This window comes from Muscardinus avellanarius, assembly GCF_963383645.1.
Source record: "Muscardinus avellanarius genome assembly, chromosome: 10".
Lineage (NCBI taxonomy): Eukaryota > Metazoa > Chordata > Mammalia > Rodentia > Gliridae > Muscardinus > Muscardinus avellanarius.
The window spans coordinates 113,619,823-113,638,238 of NC_137796.1; the positions used below are offsets into that span (position 1 = coordinate 113,619,823).

Here is an 18,416-nt window from a genome sequence, read left to right on the forward strand (position 1 = left end):
GAGAGCACTTTGAGGACCCAGAAGAGGACCCGACCACCATAAACCACTGTGAGCACTGGAGGATGTTACACCTTCACTCACCCACCCTCACCAAGTGTCCTGGGCATTTTGTGTCTGCTAATGGAAATGGTGGTTTAATCCAGGAACATTCTATCTCCAAGGTACACACCAGCCCTTTTTAAAAATTAATTATTTAACTAATTGATTAATTAGGGGTACTAGGCATTAAATCCATGGGCATTCTAATTCTGAACTACATCCCTAGTTCTATTTTTTATTCTTTATTTTTGAAACAGGGTCTCACTATGTTGTGGAGGGCCTCACTGTGTAGCTGAGCCTGGTCACAGATCTGTGACACCCTCTGTCAGCCTCCCAAGTACTAGAAGTGTGTGCCACCATGATGGTCTTGTTTTTATTTTTAAATAAGGTCTCACTAAATTGCTGAGGCTAGCCTTGGAACTGAAGTCCTCCTGTCTCATCCACTGAGTATTGAGGTTACCGTACCCAACACTGTGGCACCAGGTTTCCCATCCATTTTTTCATTCATTCATTTGTTCATTTTGTGGTCCTGGGGACTAACTCAGGGCCATTCTACCTCTGAGCTACACCCCTGGTCCTTTTTATTTTTTATTTTGAAACAGGGTCTTGCTAGGCATTGCTGAGGCTGACCTTGCCCTGGGATCCTTCAGTCTCAACCACCCAAGTACTGAGATTACAGTCTGTGCCACCTGCCCAGCACCAATTTTGTTTAAAACTGTATGGGAGCCAGGAACTCATAAAACATGTATTTCTTTTGAGGTGGTCTGCATTTTCCCTTGGATGTGTTTTCCTTGATTTCTAAATAAATCTTTCTGTGCCTCTGACTGGCAGGTGCTAAAATTTGTTTCCATTCTCTAAGCCAAGGGCCCTGCAGAGGAGCCTGAGCTGAGTCCTGTCCTGGGAACTCCTAGAGACCCTTGTGTGGTCCTCTCCTCCCCACACTGTGCCCTGAGAGGAGCCCTGGAGCCTGGGCTGTGCAGCCTCAGGGACTCAGGGCCTTCTGTGGAGCAGGCCCAGCTCAGCTCCCTGTGCCATGAGCTGCAGACAGCTGTGTGGTCAAGATAAGCAGAACCACCACAGCCTGGCACCTTCCCAGACACAGAGAACCCAGCACACCAGGCTGCCGTCCACTCACTTTATTGAAAGGCTAAAGAAGCAAGTGTGGGGCAGGTGGAGAGCCTGGCTAGAGGCCCAGCAGGCAGGGGACGAGGCCGCGGAGGGTCCAGCTTAGCGGTATCTGGAGGTCAGCTCTGTGCTCACAGAGTCCAAGAACTTGTCCATGGAGAAGTGGACAGCAGGGGTGAAATCCTGCGGGTACCTGCTGGACAGGGTCACCAGCATGACGTGGGCCAGGTACTATGGAGAGAGAAGAATCGGGTCATTGGCCATAGAGACCCAGATGCATGCACTCCACCTTCAGGACCACGGAGGTCTCTGCCAGCACTGAGAAGGACAGCTGTACTCTCACCCCGATTCTTCCCAGCCTGGCACAACACTCACCTTGAAGTTGACAGGGTCCACGCGTTGCCTGTAGCCATGCAGTTCACTCAGGGCTCTCAGGGAGGCCGGCAAGTCATCTATGTTGTCCACAGCGTCGGTCAGCGCCAAAATCACCTTCTGGCCCTGGGCCTGGACCTGGGCTGAGCCGGGACTCAGGTCATAGTTGGGGAAGTAGGTTTTGACAGAGGGAGGCTCAGGAAGGTCCTGCAGAGAGGTGGGGGATGGGCAGGCATTGGGGAAGGTCAGACACCAAAAATTAGTCCCTCTGGGCACTGGGGCTGGCATAGATCCCTGGGTTCAAGCAAGGAAGAAAAGGGTCCTCACCTCTCCAGGACCTCCCCGCCAATTTCGGCAGTGTTGCCTCTGACCTTCTCCCAGATAGCCCTGATGTTGGCCTTGTCATAAGGAGTCAGGGCCATGGTGGGTTCTTCCTGAGTCTGCTCCAAACCAGAGCCTGTGTGCCATAGGCAGGGCAGAGCTTTTATGTCCTAGGGCAGAGTCACAGCACAGGCTGTGCTCATTGGCTGCCAGGGTGCTAGGAGGCCCCACCAGGAAAGCACAGAGGGTCTGGCGGGGCCTGGCTGGGCGCCAAGGCTGCTCCAGATGTGTCAGCACCAGGCAGACACACAGCCGGCTCCTCCTGCGAGAAGCCCCAGTCTGAGGATTCTTCACATGTTCCTGAGACCCCGAACCTCCCTGTGCACCGTGCGCAGCGCAGAGCCAGGCGCAGTGGGCACTTCTCCTGCTGGCTGGAGCGGAGAGCCATCCTTCCTGAGGTGAGACGCAGCTGCTCTCATCCAGACTTCCTCTAGACCAGAGCTGCCCCTGTCCCTGTCTCCTGGGTCCAGCCCTCCCAGCCCCCTGCCCACGGTCAGCCAGGGCTCCAGGCATCTCAGGGTGAAGGGATGCACCCTGATCATGGGGGAGTCAAGTAGAGTGGAGATCAGGACTCAGTTCTCAGCACCCTCTCAGGCCTGGTGCTGTGGCCTCCACTAGGTCCTCGCCTGGACCCACCCTGCTCAGGGTTGGGAAGAGCTCCAGGAGTCGCTCCCTCCTCAGTCCCCATTTCTTGTCTACAGTGGCTGGGAGCTCTAAAATCCTTGTTCCATCCAGCTGGGGAGTGTGGATGGGGTCTCACGTGGGAGCCCAGCTTGGAGGGAGATCGGCAGACTCTTAGATGCAGGGCTGGGTATGGGGTGGCCATGAGCCTGTTGAGCCAAGACATGCATGGGATCTCAAAGATATTGCAAAGACCTCGTAAATTCAGGGTCATTTTCCACATGACTGGTGAGGCTCAGAGAGCTCAGGCATCCCAGGACCACCTAGCTTGTCAATGCCAAAGTATTGTAAACCTGCTCTACAGAATACAAAATTGAAATACAAACATCAATAGTTAACTGGGTATAGTAGTGCATACTTGTAATCTCAGTACTTGGGTGGCTGACACAGGAGGATTGTGTGTTCAAAGCCAGCCTCAGTAACTTAGTGAGTCCCTCCAAAATTTAGTGAGACCTTGTATCAAGCTAAAAAATAAAATAATCTGGAGGCTGGTGTAGCTCAGAGGTAGACTATTCCTGGATTCAATCCTAGTACTTGGGAGACCAAGACAGGAGAATTGAAGGCTGGAGACAGTTGGAGCATCTGAGCACAGCAGGAATTTAGAAAGACCCTGGTGTGTGTTTGTTTAATTCGTGTGTGTGTGTGTGTGTGTGTGTGTGTGTGTGTGTGTGAGAGAGAGAGAGAGAGAGAGAGAGAGAGAGAGAGAGAGAGAGAGACAAAGAGACAGAGACTCCCTCCTCAGTCCCCATTTCTTGTCTACAGTGGCTGGGAGCTCTAAAATTCTTGTTCCATCCAGCTGGGGAGGTGGATGGGGTCTCACGTGGGGGCCCAGCTGTGAGCTCCACCTGCAAACCCTACTTGTGGATTTTTGTTTTGACACAGGTCTTGCTAGATTGATGACAGTGTCACACTTGCCAGAGCTGCCTCCAACCTGGGATCTTCCTGCCTCTGCTTCCCAAGTGCTAGGATATACGTGTGCCACCAAGCCCGGATCCCAGTGTTCTTTTTATTTATCTTCTTGGGTCTTGCTAGGTTCCTGAGGGCCTCCCTAAGTGGCTGCCTAACCTCCAACCCAGGATCCTTCTGTCTCATACTCAAGTGCTGGGATTCCAGGCTGCACCAGTGCCCGGTCACTCAGGACCTTAAAGTGGCTGGAAATTCCCTTACTTGGGAGGATGGTCCTGTGACTAATTACCTTGTTAATGAGCCTCATCCCAACAAACAGCCTAAGTACGAGCGCTCTGGCATCTTGAGAAGCCTCACAGGGGACTTTCCTGCATCACATACTGAGCAGAAAATGGGACCCACTTTGAGGACCCAGAAGAGGAGCCGACCACCGTAGCCATCTGTGAGCCCCGGAGGGTTGTTACACCTCCACACCACCTTCATCAAGGGTTCTGGGTTTTGTTTTTGTTGTTGTTGTTGTTGGGGGATGAACCTCAGAGAATTCTTCCTCCAACATTCACACAGCCCATCTTTTGATTTTATTTCAAAACACAGTCTCATTAAGTTGTTGAGGATCTCACTAAACTGCTGATGCCGGCCTTGAGCCTGAGTCCTCCTGCCTCAGCTTCCTGAGTACAGGGATTATAGTGTGCACCATGTGGCCAAGAAGATTCTTATATACTGTATGTATGTATTTATGCATGTATGTACGTATTTACTTACTTACTTGTTTTACCTGAGAATCAAACCCAGGGTCATTCTACCTCTGAGCAACACCCCTAGCACTTTCTTTTTTATTTTGAAATGGGTTTTTATAGGTTTCTGAGAGCCTCTCCACGTTTCCAAGGCTGGCTTTGAACCTGGGATCCTCTAGTCTCAGCTTCCTCTCAGCTACTGGGATTACAGGCATGTCCTGCCATACTTAGCACTAAGTTTCCTTTAGAAGAGGACTGGGAAACCAGCTCCAAACACAGATGTGTGTCTTTCTCTTGAGATGGCTGCATTCCCCTTGAATGTGCACTCCTGGCTTGCTAAATTAATCTGTCTGTGCCTAGACCTGCAGGATCCAAAATTCTTTTCCATCCTGTAAGCCAAGGACCCGCAGAGGAGCCTGAGCTGAGTCCTGTCCTGGGAACTCCTAGACACCCTTGAGTGGTCCTCTCCTCCCCACACTGTGCCCTGAGAGGAGCCCTGGAGCCTGGGCTGTGCAGCCTCAGGGACTCAGGGCCTTCTGTGGAGCAGGTCCAGCTCAGTTCCCTGTGACATGAGCTGCAGACAGGTGTGTGGTCACAATGAGCAGAACCGCCATAGCCTGGCACCTTCCCAGACAAAGAGAACCCAGCACAGCAGGCTGCCATCCATTCACTTTATTGAAAGGCTAAAGAAGCAGGTGTGGGGAGGGGGGAGAGCTGGCTGGAGGCCCAGCAGGCAGATGACGAGGCCACAGAGCTTCCAGCTTAGCGGTATTGGGAGGTCAGCACTGCGCTTGTAGAGTCCAAGAACTTCTCCATGGAGGTGTGAATGGCAGGTTGAAATCCCATGGGTACACTCTGGACATGGTCACAATAATGCTGTGGGCCAGGAGCTGTTAGAGAAGAATCAGGTCAGTGCCATTGAGACCCTGCTGCCTGCACTCACCTTCAGAACCATGGGAGTCTCTTCCAGCACTCAAGGACAGTTGTGTCTTCTGCACCCCACATCATTTCCAACCTAGAAGAACACTCATCCTGAAGTTGACAGGGTCCACATATAGTTTGTGGGTATGCAGGTCAGTCAGGGCACTCAGGACAGTGGGCAAGTCATCCATGTTGTCCACAGCATCAGTCATTGCAAAAATCACCTTCCTGCCCTGATCCCTGACCTGGGCAGAGCCGGGGCTCAGGTCACAGTGGGGGAAGTAGGTCTTGACTGTGCGAAAGCTCAGGAAGGTCCTGCAGAGAGAAGTGAGGGGTGGGCAGTGATCGAGGATGTCAGGCATGGACACTTAGTGCCTTTGGGCCCTGGGGCTGGCCTTGAGCTCTGGGTATGAGCAAGCAGAGGAGGGTCCTCACCTCTCCAGGGCCTCCCTGCCAGTTTCGGCAGTGTTGCCTCTGACATTCTCCCAGAAACCTCTGATGTTGGCCTTGTCTTCAGCAGACTGCGCCATGGAGGGTTCTTCCCGAGTCTGTTCCAAACCAGAAACCTGTGTGCCATAGGCAGGGCAGAGCTTTTATATCCTAGGGCAGAGTCACAGCACAGGGCTGTGCTCATTGGCTGCCAGGGTGCTAGGAGGCCCCACCAGGAAAGCACAGAGGGCCTGGCGGGGCCTGGCTGGGCGCCAAAGCTGCTCCAGATGTGTCAGCACCAGGCAGACACACAGCCGGCTCCTCCTGCGAGAAGCCCCAGTCTGAGGATACTGCACAGGTTCCTGAGACCTTGAACCTCCCTCCCTCCCTGTGCACCGTGCGCAGCCCAGAGCCAGGCGCAGTGGGCACCTCTCCTGCTGGCTGGAGCGGATAGCCATCCTTCCTGAGGTGAGACGCAGCTGCTCTCATCCAGACTTCCTCTAGACCAGAGCTGCCCCTGTCCCTGTCTCCTGGGGTCCAGCCCTCCCAGCTCCCTGCCGACGGTCAGCCAGGGCTCCAGGCATCTCAGGGTGAAGGGCTGCACCCTGATCATGGGGGAGTCAAGCAGAGTGGAGATCAGGACTCAGCTCTCAGTACCCTCTCAGGCCTGGTGCTGTGGCCTCCACTAGGTCCTCGCCTGGACCCACCCTGCTCAGGGTTGGGAAGAGCTCCAGGTACCGCTCCCCCTTAGTCCCTGTTTCTTGTCTTCAAATACCGGGAACACGAAGGTTCTTGCCCCAGCCAGACAGAGAGTGTGGGCAGATCTTGGGTTTGGGCCCATCTTAGAGGGAGACCAGCAGAATCTGAGATGCAGGGCTGGGTATGGGGTGGCCATGAGCCTGTGGAGCCAAGACGTGCATGGGATCTCAGAGATTACTGCAAAGGCCTCGTAAATTCAGGGTCATCTTCACATAACTGGTGAGGCTCAGAGAGCTCAGGTATCCCAGGACCACCTAGCTTGTCAGCACCAAAGTATTCAAAACCTGCTCTACAGAATACAAAATGGACATACAAACAGCAATAGTGAGCTGGTATGTTAGTGTATGCTTGTAATCTCAGTTTTTGGGTGGCTGAGACAGGAGGATTGTTTGTTCAAAGTCAGCTTCAGCAACTTAGTGAGTCCTCTGAAACTTTGTGCGCTCTTGTTTCAAGCTAAAAAAAATAAGACTGGGGGCTTATGTATCTCAGCGGTAGACTATCCCTGGTTTCAATCCCAGTACCTGGGAGGCCAAGACAGGAGAACTATGGTTGGAGACAGTTGCTGCATTTGTGCAAAGCAGCAATTTATAAAGACCCTGGTGTGTGTTTAATTAGTGTGTGTGTGTGTGTGTGTGTGTGTGTGTGTGTGTGTGTTTCCTGGTGATTGAACCAAGGGTGAGCTCCACCTCCAAACCCTACTTGTTTTTTGTTTTGTTTTGTTTTGTTTTGTTGGTGGTACTGGGGTTCCTGGAAGCCCTTCTACCTCCGGGCGTGGTGGCGCATGCTTGTAATCCCCGCGCTTGGGAGGCAGAGACAGGAGGATCGCGCAGGTTCGAAGCCAGCCGCGAACGCGCTGGCTTAGGAGACCCTGTTTCCAAATAAAAATGTAAAAATAGGTCTGGGAGTGTAGCCCGGAGGTAGAAGGGCTTCCAGGAACCCCAGTACCACCAAAAAATAAATAAATAAAGTAAAATGAAAAATAAAAAGGGTGGGGTAAAAAAAAAGGCTTGGTGTAGCAGCACGTGCTTGAGAGAGGAAGATTGTAGGTTCAAGGACAGCCTCAGCAGGTAGTGAGACTCTCATCATCAACCTAGTGAAACCATTTCAAAATGAAAATAAAATAGGGCTGGGGGCTTAGCTCAGAGGTAGAATGCCCTTGGGTTCAATCCCCAGTAACACACACACACACACACACACACACACACACACACACACACCGTGGTATAGGTGTCATGAACTAAAAATCCAGCCCCTACCCACCTGAGCAGCAGTTTGGAGCCCCCTGGTCAATTTAGTGAAACTCTTTCTCAAAATAAAAATAATAATAAATAGGGCTGGTGATGTAGCTCTGCGGTAGAGCGACTCTGGGTTCAGTGCTCAGTGCTCCCCCCCAGTTCTGGAGGTCACCCCGAGGGACCCCTGGGCCTAAGTCCAGCAGCAATGATGTCGCCTGGCCAAGGACCACACCACACACTCGTCCGAGGCCTCAGTTTATTGATGTGCACAGATCACCGCCCGCACCACGCGCCTAGGGGTGCTTCTCGGTCAGCACCACCGCCACGCCGGTCAGGAACTTGTCCCACGCCGCCTGCATCTCCACGGTGAACTCGGCCTGCAGGTGGGAGGCCAGGACCACCTGGAAGCACTGGGCCAGCAGCTGTGGGAGGCCGCGGTGAGTGGGCGTGGCCTGCCAGCCCTGCCCGACCCCCCCCCCCGCCCGAAATGGCTCACCCCAAAGCTGGCGGGGTCCACGCGCAGCACGTGGGCGTGCAGGTGGGCGAGCGGGCCCAGCGTGCCGCGCAGGTCGTCGGGGCGCCGCGCCGCCAGCCCCAGCGCCGCCAGCATCCTCTCGCCCAGGGCCCGCAGCCAGCCCGCGTCGGGGTGGGGGCCCAGGTGCGCGAAGTAGCTTCTGGTGCTGGGGTGCGCGGTGAGCAGCCTGCGTGCGGGGCCGTGAGCGGGGCGCCCGGGACCCCCCCGCGCCCCTCCCGCCCGCCCCGCCGAGACCCCCCCAGACCCCGCCGCGCACCTGAGCAGCAGCTCCGCCCCGAGGTGCGCCTCGTGGCCGGCGATCAGGTCCCAGACCTGCGCGATGAGCGCGCGCTCCGGCGCGTCCAGCATGGTGCGGCGGCTGCCCGGGCCGCGCCGCCCTTATAGAGCCGCGCCCCGCCCTGCCGGATGGCGGGACTGCGGGTGGTCACGCCCGGGCCGATCGCGGGGTCCCCGCCCGGGGCCCGGCGCCCACCCAGGCCGGCGCAGTTACTGCCGTGCTGGAGGAGCCGTGCGGACGGCGGGGAAGGGGCGCGGGCCCGGAGCCCCGTTTCCTTGGGGTTGGGGAGGGAGCCGCGCCGGCGCCTCGGGCGGTGGGCGGCGCGGACGGGGGCGCCGCGTCGGGGCCCCCGGGGCAAGCACCAACCCCGCAGCGGACGACCCAGGCCCGGGCGGCTCCTGCGAAGCCCCAGGCACCTCGCGCCCTCCTCCCCTCCCGTACTGAGACACAGGACCCAGTGCGTTCCATCGAATCCATTTATTGGGGGTCCGGGAAGGAGCCGCAGCTCGAGGGTTCAGGGGGGAGCAGGGGCAGCCGGCCCTGGGGTCGCGGGCGGCGCTCAGCGGTATTTCTCGGTCAAGATGGAGGACACGATCGACATGAACTTGTCCCAGGCGGCGTGGGCCTCAGCCGTGAAGTCCGCGGGGAAGCGGGCGGCCAGGGTGACCAGCAGACAGTGGGACAGGAGCTGCGGAGGGAGGGAGGAGCGCGGCTCAGTGCGCCGGGCGTCTCGGGCGAGGCCACGCCCCTCACCTGGCCACGCCCTGTTGGCCACGCCCACCAGGGCAAAGCCCCGCCCGCGCGGAAGCCCCCAGCCCAGCGCCCACCTTGAAGTTGACGGGGTCCACGCGCAGGATGTAGGCGTGCAGCTCGCTCAGCTTGGTCAGCGCGCAGGACAGGTTGTCGATGTTCTTGACCGCCTCGCCCACCGCGGCCACCACCTTGGCGCCGTGCGCGCGCAGCTGCGGCGAGCCCTGGTGCAGGTCGAAGTGCGGGAAGTAGGTCTTGGACTGGGGGTAGCTGGAGAAAAGCCTGGGGGTGGGCGGAAATGAGTTGGGGGCATCAGTGGGGAGCTGACAAGGCTCGAGCCAGGGCCCAGGCACCTGCCTTGGCTACAAACCTTAGGGAATGCTACAAACCCCAGAAGTCAGGGAAATCATATTTAATGCACTATTTTAAATAATTAAAACTAATGCAAAACATTAAAATTTTAAATAAAATTGCTAACTCTTTCGCCCCAGGCTGCAGTGTACAAGGTACTGCTTCTCCCAACTACATTCAGTCAACACGTTTGTGGAGACCATTGCGGGGCTCTGAGGACTGACAGCTGGCCGGCCTTCTGCCTCCCGCTGTGGGCCTCCTGCCGCTAACCGGCCTCCTCACCCTCCTCACCACCATTAGCCCATGGTGCTCCTTCCGTGTGTGTGTGTGTGTGTGTGTGTGTGTGTGTGTGTGTGTGGTAGTGGGGATGGACCCAGGGGCGCTCCACCTCCAAGCTACACCCCCGGCCCTTTCTACTCTGCTTTGAAACAGTCTCACTAGGTTGCCAAGAGTGGTCTCACACCTGTGATCCTCCTGTCTCAGCTTCCCCAGTACTGGGGTCACAGGTGAGCTTTGCCACGCCTGGTTCATTTGTCCTGTCTTCAGGACCCCACCTGCTGACCTCTCCTCACCCCTCCTCACCTCCTCCTCACTGCCCCCCTGGCTCTGGCCTGGTTACTCTGGCCCTCCGCCTGGTGCTTACCTCTCCAGAGTCTCGGTGCCGATGGCGTCAGCCTGCGTGGAGACCTTGTCCCACATGGACATGACGATGGCCCTCTCACTCTTGGTCAGAGACATGGCGGCGGTGAAGACAGGGGCTGTGCTGGAGCTGGGCACACTCAGGATTGGCCTGCTGCTGCTCCGTTCCTAGGGTCTCCTTATATACACAAGCCGGGGCCTAGCTTGGCTGCGGCCATTGGCTGAGAGAGGGGAGGGGGCCGGCGGGGTGGGGTCTGTTATCAGACCCAGCAATAGTGGGCAGTCTGGACCTGGTGGGGCTGGGGGTTGAGGGGCTATCACTCCGGCCACCCCCACTTGGCCTTAGAGAATCCAGGAGAGATAGGGGCCCAGGCATCCCAGGAGGTCATCCCTGCAGTCAAAGTCCAGCCCCGCACTGTCCTTATCCACTTCAGAACCACACACTGGGGCCCAGCGTGCACCCTCCTTGGGAACATACCCACCACGCTGCCTATACCTCCCTCCCCTTGTCTCTGTGATTCCTGGGCTTCTCCAGGGAGGCGAGGGTCCTGCCAACCCAGCACTGGGAGAGGTACTGGGTCTGACTTCTGAGCAGCAGGAGGGTGGTCAACAAGCCTGACCCCAGGCATCTTTAGAGTTCAGAGAGAGGGCCCAGAGCCGCTCAGTGGCAGGACACATGCTTAAGCTGGGCGAAGCCCTGGGTCCCCTGCTCAGCACCCAAACAAAAGCAAACACTTATCAAAATATATTTTAAAAGTCTTAAATCCAGCTGGGTGGTGTAATCTCAGTACTTGGGAGACTGAGGCAGCACTCCATAAATTAGCAAGACCCTATTTCAAAATTCAAAGAAGGGCTAGGGTGTAACTCAGAGGTAGAATGCCCCTGGGTTCAGCCTCCAGTGTGTACACACACACACACACACACACACACACACACACACACACACACACTTACAATTCAAAGGTAGACAACTGATTGAAAAATGGGCAAATAATTGTAATAAATATTTCTCTAAAGAAGATACACAAATAACCAATACACACATGAAAAGGTGCTCAACATCCTTCGTGGTTAGGCAAGTGGGAATCACAACCATAAAGAGAAACTACTTCATACCTACTAAGAGGGGCCATAACTAAAAAGACAAGTGCTGTCTGAGCCATGCAGGTAACCCCAGTACTGGACAGGCAGACCCCAGGTTTGAAGCCAGCCTCAGCAACAGAGTAAGACCCCCAGCAACATAGCTGGACTCCATTTCAAAATAAAAAGTAAAAGCCGGATGTGGTGGTGCACACTTGTAATCCCAGTACCTTGGAGGCTGGATAGCAGGTTCACAGCCAGCCTCAGCCCTCCACACTTATTGAGATGCTGTTTCAAAATAAAGAATAAAAAGTAGGGCTGGGGGTGTAGCTCAGAGGTAGAGTGCCCCTGGGTTTAATCCCAAGTGCTGTAAGAAAAGAAAAGAAAAAAAGGTCTCACTAAGTTGCCGAGGGTCTTGCTAAATTGCTGAGGCTGGCCTGGAACCTGCAGTCCTCCTGTTTTACTTCCCAGGTGTGCGCTATTGTGCCCAGCAACAGAGTTGTCCTGTGACTCTGCTGTTCCATTCTGAAGTACGTACCTAAGAGAAATGAAAACATATCCACAAAACTTGTATGTTCATAGCAAGCTTTATATATACAGGATTCATAATCTCCCCAAAGTGAACACAACCCAAATTTCCCTCAACAGGTGAGTTAAAATATGGTAGAATCCATACCATGGGATGTCTTTCAGCCATAAGAAGGAATGAGTGCTCCAACGTAGATGGACCTTGAAAACACCATGCTCAGTGAAAGAGACCACAAGAGAAATGGTCCCATTTCTCTGCAATGGTCAGAGTGGGCAAATCCATCCAGACAGAAGTAGGTTAGTGGTGGTCTAGGCTGGGGTGGTGGGAGGGTGTGACTGCTAATGGATATAGGTTTTCTTTGGGGGTTATGAAACTGTTCTATAATTATCTATGTCAGTGGTTACATGACTGTGGAAACACTAAAACCCACTGACCTGTACATGTTTTATTTTATTTTTGTGGTACTGGGATAGAACCGAGGGGCATTCTACCTCCAGATTACCTCCAACCTTATTTTTTTAAAAACAGGGTCTTGCTAGATCGATGAGAGTATCACTGCTTGCTGAGGCTGTCCTTGAACACGAGATCCTCCTGTCTCAGCCTCCCAAGTACTGGGATTACAGATGTGCACCACCATGCCAGCTCCTGGACATACTTAAAATGGGTAATCTGTAAGGTATGTGAATTTTATCTCAATGAAGCTGTTAAAAAAAAACAGGAAATGTGATTTCCCCATTTTATTTATTTATTTATTTTGGTGGTACTGGGGTTCCTGGAAACCCTTCTACCTCTGGGTTACACTCCCAGAGCTATTTTATATTTTTTATTTGGAAACAGGGTCTCTTAAACCAGCGAGGCTGGCTTCAAACCAGCACGATCCTCCTGTCTCCGCCTCCCAAGCGTGGGGATTACAAGCGTGCACCACCACGCCCGGCCTCCCATTTTATTCCCTTTTCCAAAATTGTCTTGTGTATTTTAATTCTTTACATTTTTTTCTTTTTGTGATAGTGGGGATTGAACCCAGATGCATTCTATCTCCAAGCTATACCCCCAGCCCAATTTTATTTTTATTTTGAAACAGGTTCTTGCTAGGCCGCTGAGAGTCTTACTAAATTGCTAAAGCTGTCCTCGAACCTCGATCCTCTTGTCTCATCCTCCTAAGTACTGGGATTACAGGTGTGTACTACCATACCTGGCGAATTCCTTCACTTTTTTTTATACAAATTTTAAAATTGGCTAAAGATTTAACTGCAGAAAGTCCTGGTGTGTGTGTGTGTGTGTGTGTGTGTGTGTGTGTGTGTGTGTGTATGTGTGTGCACACTTGTGTGTGTGTGGACATGCTCCTGGGAGTGGAACCCAGGAGCATTCTACCTTTAAGCTACACCCCAGCCCTACTTTTTATTCTTTATTTTGAAAGAGGGTCTCACTGAGTTGCAGAGGGCCTCACCAAGTAGCCGAGGCTATCTGTGAACCTCGATCTTCCTGTCTCAGCCTCCCAAATGCTGGAATTACAAGCATGCACCCACCATGCCTGGCTCTTTTCATGTTTTTGAAATTGTTCTTGCTAAATCGCTGAGAGTCACTTCATTGTTGCTGAGGCTGTCCTCAAATCTGAAATCCTTTTGTCTCAGCCTCCCAAGTATTGGAACTATAGGCATGCATCATGTCCTGTTATTTATTTATTTATTTATTTATTTATTTATTTATTTATTTATTATTTTTATTGTATTGGTAGAATGCTCAGAGGCATTCTACCTCTGAGCTACACCCCATTCCTATTTTTAAAAATTATTTATTTATTTTAGTACTGGGGATGTAACCCGGGGCGTTCTACCTCTGGGCTACATTCCTAGCCCTATTTTTTTTTTTTCTTAAATTTGAAATAGAGTCTTGCTAAGTTGCTGAGGGCCTCACAAAGTTGCTGGGGATGGCTCTGAACCTATGATTCCCCTATCTCAGCCTCCCAAGTACTGGGATTACAAATGTATGATACCATACCTGGCCTATTTTATTTTGAAATATGATCTCACTAAGTTGCAGAGAACCTTGCAAGGTTACTGAGGCTGGCAGCAAACCTGCAACCCTCCTGTCTCAGCCTCTGTAGTACTGGGATTACAGGCGTGTGCCACCACATCTGGCTTATTTTTTTTTTATTTTGAAACAGGTCTCGCTAAATTGCTGAGTTCTGAGGCTGTTCTTTTTTTGTGTGTGTGTGTGGTCCTGGGGGTGGAACCCAGAGGCTTTCTACCTCTGGGCTATACTTGCAGACCTATTTTTTATATATTTTTTTATTTGGAAACAGGGTCTCACTAAGTTGCTGAGAACCTCACTAAGTAGCTGAGGCTGGCTTCGAACCTGTGTGATCCTCCTGTCTCAGCCTCCCAAGCATGGGGATCACAAGCGTGCGCCACCACGCCCGGCTCTGAGTCTGTTCTTGAACCTGCCAGCCTCTTCTCTCAGCCTCCCCAATACTGGGATTATAGGCATGTACCAGCACAGCCAGCCCTGATGATGTTTTGATGTAATGGGGCAGATGCATCTGTGAGGAGGGTTTGTCACAGATGTTTTTCTGAACTATTCTTAGAGAAGACTGTGGGGCTTAGGTAAGTCCTCTGATTTGGAAAACAAGAACAAACACAAGCAAACATCAAGCTTGGTAATGTGTGCGCGTGTCTCCTACGTCTGAACTGTGCATGACCAAGGCAGGGGAGCTCCTTCCCCTCCCTCCCCTCCTTCCCTCCGTCCTCCCTCCTTCCTTCCTTCCCTCCCCTTCTTCCTTCCTTCCCTCCCTCCTCCCTCCCTCCTCCCTCCCTCCTTCCTCCCCTATATCCCCTCCTTCCTCTCTCCTTCCCTCCTTCCTACCTCCCTCTTTCCTCCCTCCCCTCCTTCCCTCCCTCCTTCCCTCTCTCCCTCCTTCCTTCCTTCCTCCCTCCCTCCTTCCTCCCTCCTTCCCTCCCTCCCTCCTGCCTTCCTCCTTCCCTCCCTCCTTCCCTCTCTCCCTCCTTCCTACCTTCCTCCTCCCTCCCTCCTCCCTTCCCTCCCTCTCTCTCCCCTCCCTCCCCTCTCCCCTTCCCTCCTTCCCTCCCTCCTTCCCTCTCTCCCTCCTTCCTACCTTCCTCCTCCCTCCCTCCTCCCTTCCCTCCCTCTCTCTCCCCTCCCTCCCCTCTCCCCTTCCCTCCTTCCCTCCCTCCTTCCCTCTCTCCCTCCTTCCTACCTTCCTCCTCCCTCCCTCCTCCCTTCCCTCCCTCTCTCTCCCCTCCCTCCCCTCTCCCCTTCCCTCCTTCCCTCCCTCCTTCCCTCTCTCCCTCCTTCCTACTTTCCTTCTCCCTCCCTCCTTCCTTCCCTCCCTTTCTCTCCCCTCCCTCCCCTCTCCCCTTCCCTCCTTCCCTCCCTCCTTCCCTCTCTCCCTCCTTCCTACTTTCCTTCTCCCTCCCTCCTCCCTTCCCTCCCTTTCTCTCCCCTCCCTCCCCTCTCCCCTTCCCTCCTTCCTTCCCTTCTTCCCTCTGTTCCTCTTCCCTCCTTCCTTCCCTCCCCCTTCTTCTTTCCCTCCCTCCCCCTCCCACCCTCTCTGTCCCTCCTCCCCTCTCTCCCCTTCCCTCCTCCCTTCCTCCTTCCTTCCTTCCCTCCCTCCTCTCCTCTCTCCCCTTCCCTCTGTTCCACTTCCCTCTTTCCTTCCCTCCCCAAGGCCGTCTTGCTCTCTCTTCTCTTCTCAGTCCTGAGGATTGAGCCCAGAGGTAGTCTAGCCCTGACTGAATCCTCGGGCCTTTCATTGTTTATTTGCAGACAGTCTCTCTTACTTCCCCTGTCTTGTCATGGAAGAGTTGGAATTACGGTGTGTGCCACCCGCTTCAGTAGCTTTCTCACCACGCTCAGCTTTTCAGTTGTTTCCCATGCTTTGCTTTCCCCTTTGGAGCTGGAATTGAACCCAGGGACTCCAATCTGCCAATCAGCACCTGCTACTGAGCCCACCCCCAGCCTGCAGGCTGCATTCTACTTCCAAGCTACACCCGCAGCCTGGCTTTGTTTCTTATTTGGTAACAGAGCCTCACTAGGTAAGTTGCCGGGATGGCTGTGCACCTGCGACCCTCCTCTCTCAGCCTCCCAGGCACTGGGATTGCAGGTGAGCACCATGACGCCCAGGGAGCCTCATGCTTTGCCATCATTTAAACGAAACAGTACATTATGCCTTCTTTCATTTCAGTGTTCTCTCACTTCCTGGTTTGTGATAGTTACCAGCCTTGGGGTGGTCACTCATTTTCATTTTGAATTTCCCTTTGTCCCTCCATGGTCCTGGGATGTGCATTGGGCTGTTTAGTTCTCGGCTCTGGTGAGCAATACTGCGGTGACCATAAGCCTTTGCGTGTCACCTGATGCCCACATGCCCAGGCTCTGCTGGCTGGTGCCTAGCAGGGGGTGTAGGGCATGTGTGCTCCCAACTATGCGGGTAACGCCAGACTGTGTTCCAGAGTGGGGGCAACTTAGGGTCCACTAGTGAGACCCCCTTGTTCCACGTCTTCCCAGACACCCGCTGTTGTCTGTCTTCTGGTTTCTTTTAAGTTTTCAAGTAGGTGTGTGGTAGTTTCCCCTCCCTCCCTCCCTTCCTTCCTTCCTTCCTTCCTTCCTTCCTTCCTTCCTTCCTGTACCAGGGATTAAACCCATGGGCATTGTACCTCCAAGATGCACCTCTAGCCCTTTTTATGTTTAATTAACTAATTAGTTAATTTTTGTGGCACAAGAGACTGAACTCAGGAGCATCCTAACTCCAAACTATACCTCCAGCCCTTTTAATTTTTGTTTGGAAGTGGGGTTTTGCTAGGTTTCTGAGAGTCCCGCTTCATTGCTAGGCTGCCCTTGAACCTATGATCTTCCTGATTCAGCCTCCCAAGTAGTAGAGTTACAGGTATTCCCCACTGTGCCTGGCATATTTTTTATTTGAAGCAGGGTTTCCCTAGGTTGCTGAGGCTGGCCTTCACCTGCGATCCTCCTGTCTCAGCCCCGTGTACTTGGATTATAAGTGAGCACCACCACTCCTGGCTTCCCCTGTGTCTAGAGTTCACATTTTGTGATGATCAATGAGGTTGTCTCTGTTCATATAGTTATTGAATTTTCTTTTGTGTGTGTGTGTGTGTGTGTGTGTGTGTGTGTGTGTGTGTGTGTGTTACTGGGGATTGACCCCAGGTTCATTCTACCTCTGAGCTATCTCTCCAGCCATTTAAAAATGATTTATTTATTTATTGGTCCTGAGAATTAAACCCAGGGGCATTCTCCCTCCAAACTATATCTCAAGCCTCTTTAAAAATTTTTTTTGAAATAGGATCTTGCTAGGTTGCTGAGAGTTTCACTAAATTGCTGAGACTGTCTTTGAATCTGTGATCCTCCTGTCTCAGCTTCCCAAGTACTAGGATTACAGGCATGTACTACCATGCTTGGGTCCTATATTATTATTATTTTTGTTTTTTTTGGTGGTACTGGGGGTGTGGAACCCAGGAGCTTTCTACCTCCAGGCTATACTCCCAGACCTATTTTATACTTTATTTGGAAACAGGGTCTCACTAAGTTGCTGAGAGCCTCACTAAGTAGCTGAGGCTGGCTTTGAACCCGTGCGATCCTCCTGTCTCAGCCTCGCAAGCGCGGGGATTACAAGCGTGCACCACCACGCCCAGCCTAAAAAGAGCAAAAAACATCATGAGATGAAGAAAGACTTCTAGACTACATTTGTAAAAGCTTTATTGTAACTGGGCGTGGTGGCGCATGCTTGTAATCCCAGCATTTGGGAGGCTGAGACAGGATTGTGGTTTGAGGACAGCCTCCGCTACTTAGTGAGGCCCTTTGCAACTCAGTGAGACCCTGTTTCAAAACAAAGAATAAAAAATAGGGCAGGGGTGTAACTCAGAGGTAGAATGCCCCTGGGTTCCATCTCCAGTATCACAGAAACAAAACAAAACAAAAACAAAATAAAGAATAAAAAATTGGGCTGGGTGTGTAGCTCAGAGGTAGAATGTCCCTGGATTCCATCTCCAGTACCATACACACACACACAAAAAAAATACCTAATAAATTTAAAAGAAGCTCTGTGGTCTTGTGGTTTGGTGACAGTCTACACTGGGTTGATTTTGTGTGGTGTGAGGTCAGTGATTTTATCAGAGGCTTTCTAGGTCCTGTGCACAGTACCAGACCCTCTTCATGTTGGGCCCTTGACCTTCACAACCACACAGTGAGGGAGGTTTTGCTTTGTTATTATTGCTTTTTTCTTTTTTGTCCTGGGGATTGAACCCAGGAGCATTCTACCTCTGAGTGACATCCCTAGGCCTATTTTATTTTTTATTTTGAAACAGGGTCTTGATAAGTTGCTGACAGCCTCATTGAGTTGCTGAGGCTGGCTTCGAACCCGAGATCCTCCTGTCTCAGCCTCCCAAGTGCTGGGATTACAGGCATGCACCCCCATGACTGATAATTATTATATTTCTTAAAATAAGGAAATGGAGGCTCAGGGAGGTTACAAAATATGTCCAAAGTATGACATGGCAGGAGCTAGCCGGTGCTCTGGTGTGGGCTGGCATGCTGGCTGGGCTGGGCTACTTTCGTTTCCCAACAGTGAAAGGAGGGCCTGAGCTGGTGTGGTGAGTTCAGGATGCTGGTCTCTGGGCTGAGTTCCAAGCTCCAGGCACATCCT

General features: G+C 52.8%; 4 protein-coding genes across 4 annotated transcripts; all 4 read right to left on the reverse strand.

The window, feature by feature from the left end:
- Positions 1-1,266: 1,266 nt before the first annotated feature.
- Positions 1,267-3,987, reverse strand: LOC308268934 (hemoglobin subunit alpha-like; the record flags this gene model as incomplete). The annotated part of the gene is made up of 4 exons (XM_080704035.1): positions 1,267-1,395; positions 1,540-1,743; positions 1,908-2,027; positions 3,907-3,987. 4 exons carry the CDS (start codon positions 3,985-3,987, stop codon positions 1,267-1,269), a joined length of 534 nt encoding a protein of 177 aa, XP_080560161.1.
- Positions 3,988-5,000: 1,013 nt separating this feature from the next.
- On the reverse strand, positions 5,001-5,689 carry LOC308268936 (hemoglobin subunit alpha-like; the record flags this gene model as incomplete). The annotated part of the gene is made up of 3 exons (XM_080704038.1): positions 5,001-5,128; positions 5,254-5,474; positions 5,595-5,689. The coding sequence occupies 3 exons, from the start codon at positions 5,687-5,689 to the stop codon at positions 5,001-5,003; spliced, it is 444 nt and encodes a 147-aa protein (XP_080560164.1).
- Positions 5,690-7,875: 2,186 nt separating this feature from the next.
- HBM (hemoglobin subunit mu) lies at positions 7,876-8,465 on the reverse strand (the record flags this gene model as incomplete). Its single annotated transcript, XM_080704039.1, has 3 exons — positions 7,876-8,004; positions 8,079-8,283; positions 8,374-8,465. 3 exons carry the CDS (start codon positions 8,463-8,465, stop codon positions 7,876-7,878), a joined length of 426 nt encoding a protein of 141 aa, XP_080560165.1.
- Positions 8,466-8,953: 488 nt separating this feature from the next.
- Positions 8,954-10,233, reverse strand: LOC308267781 (hemoglobin subunit zeta; the record flags this gene model as incomplete). Its single annotated transcript, XM_080702700.1, has 3 exons — positions 8,954-9,082; positions 9,222-9,426; positions 10,139-10,233. 3 exons carry the CDS (start codon positions 10,231-10,233, stop codon positions 8,954-8,956), a joined length of 429 nt encoding a protein of 142 aa, XP_080558826.1.
- Positions 10,234-18,416: the final 8,183 nt, after the last annotated feature.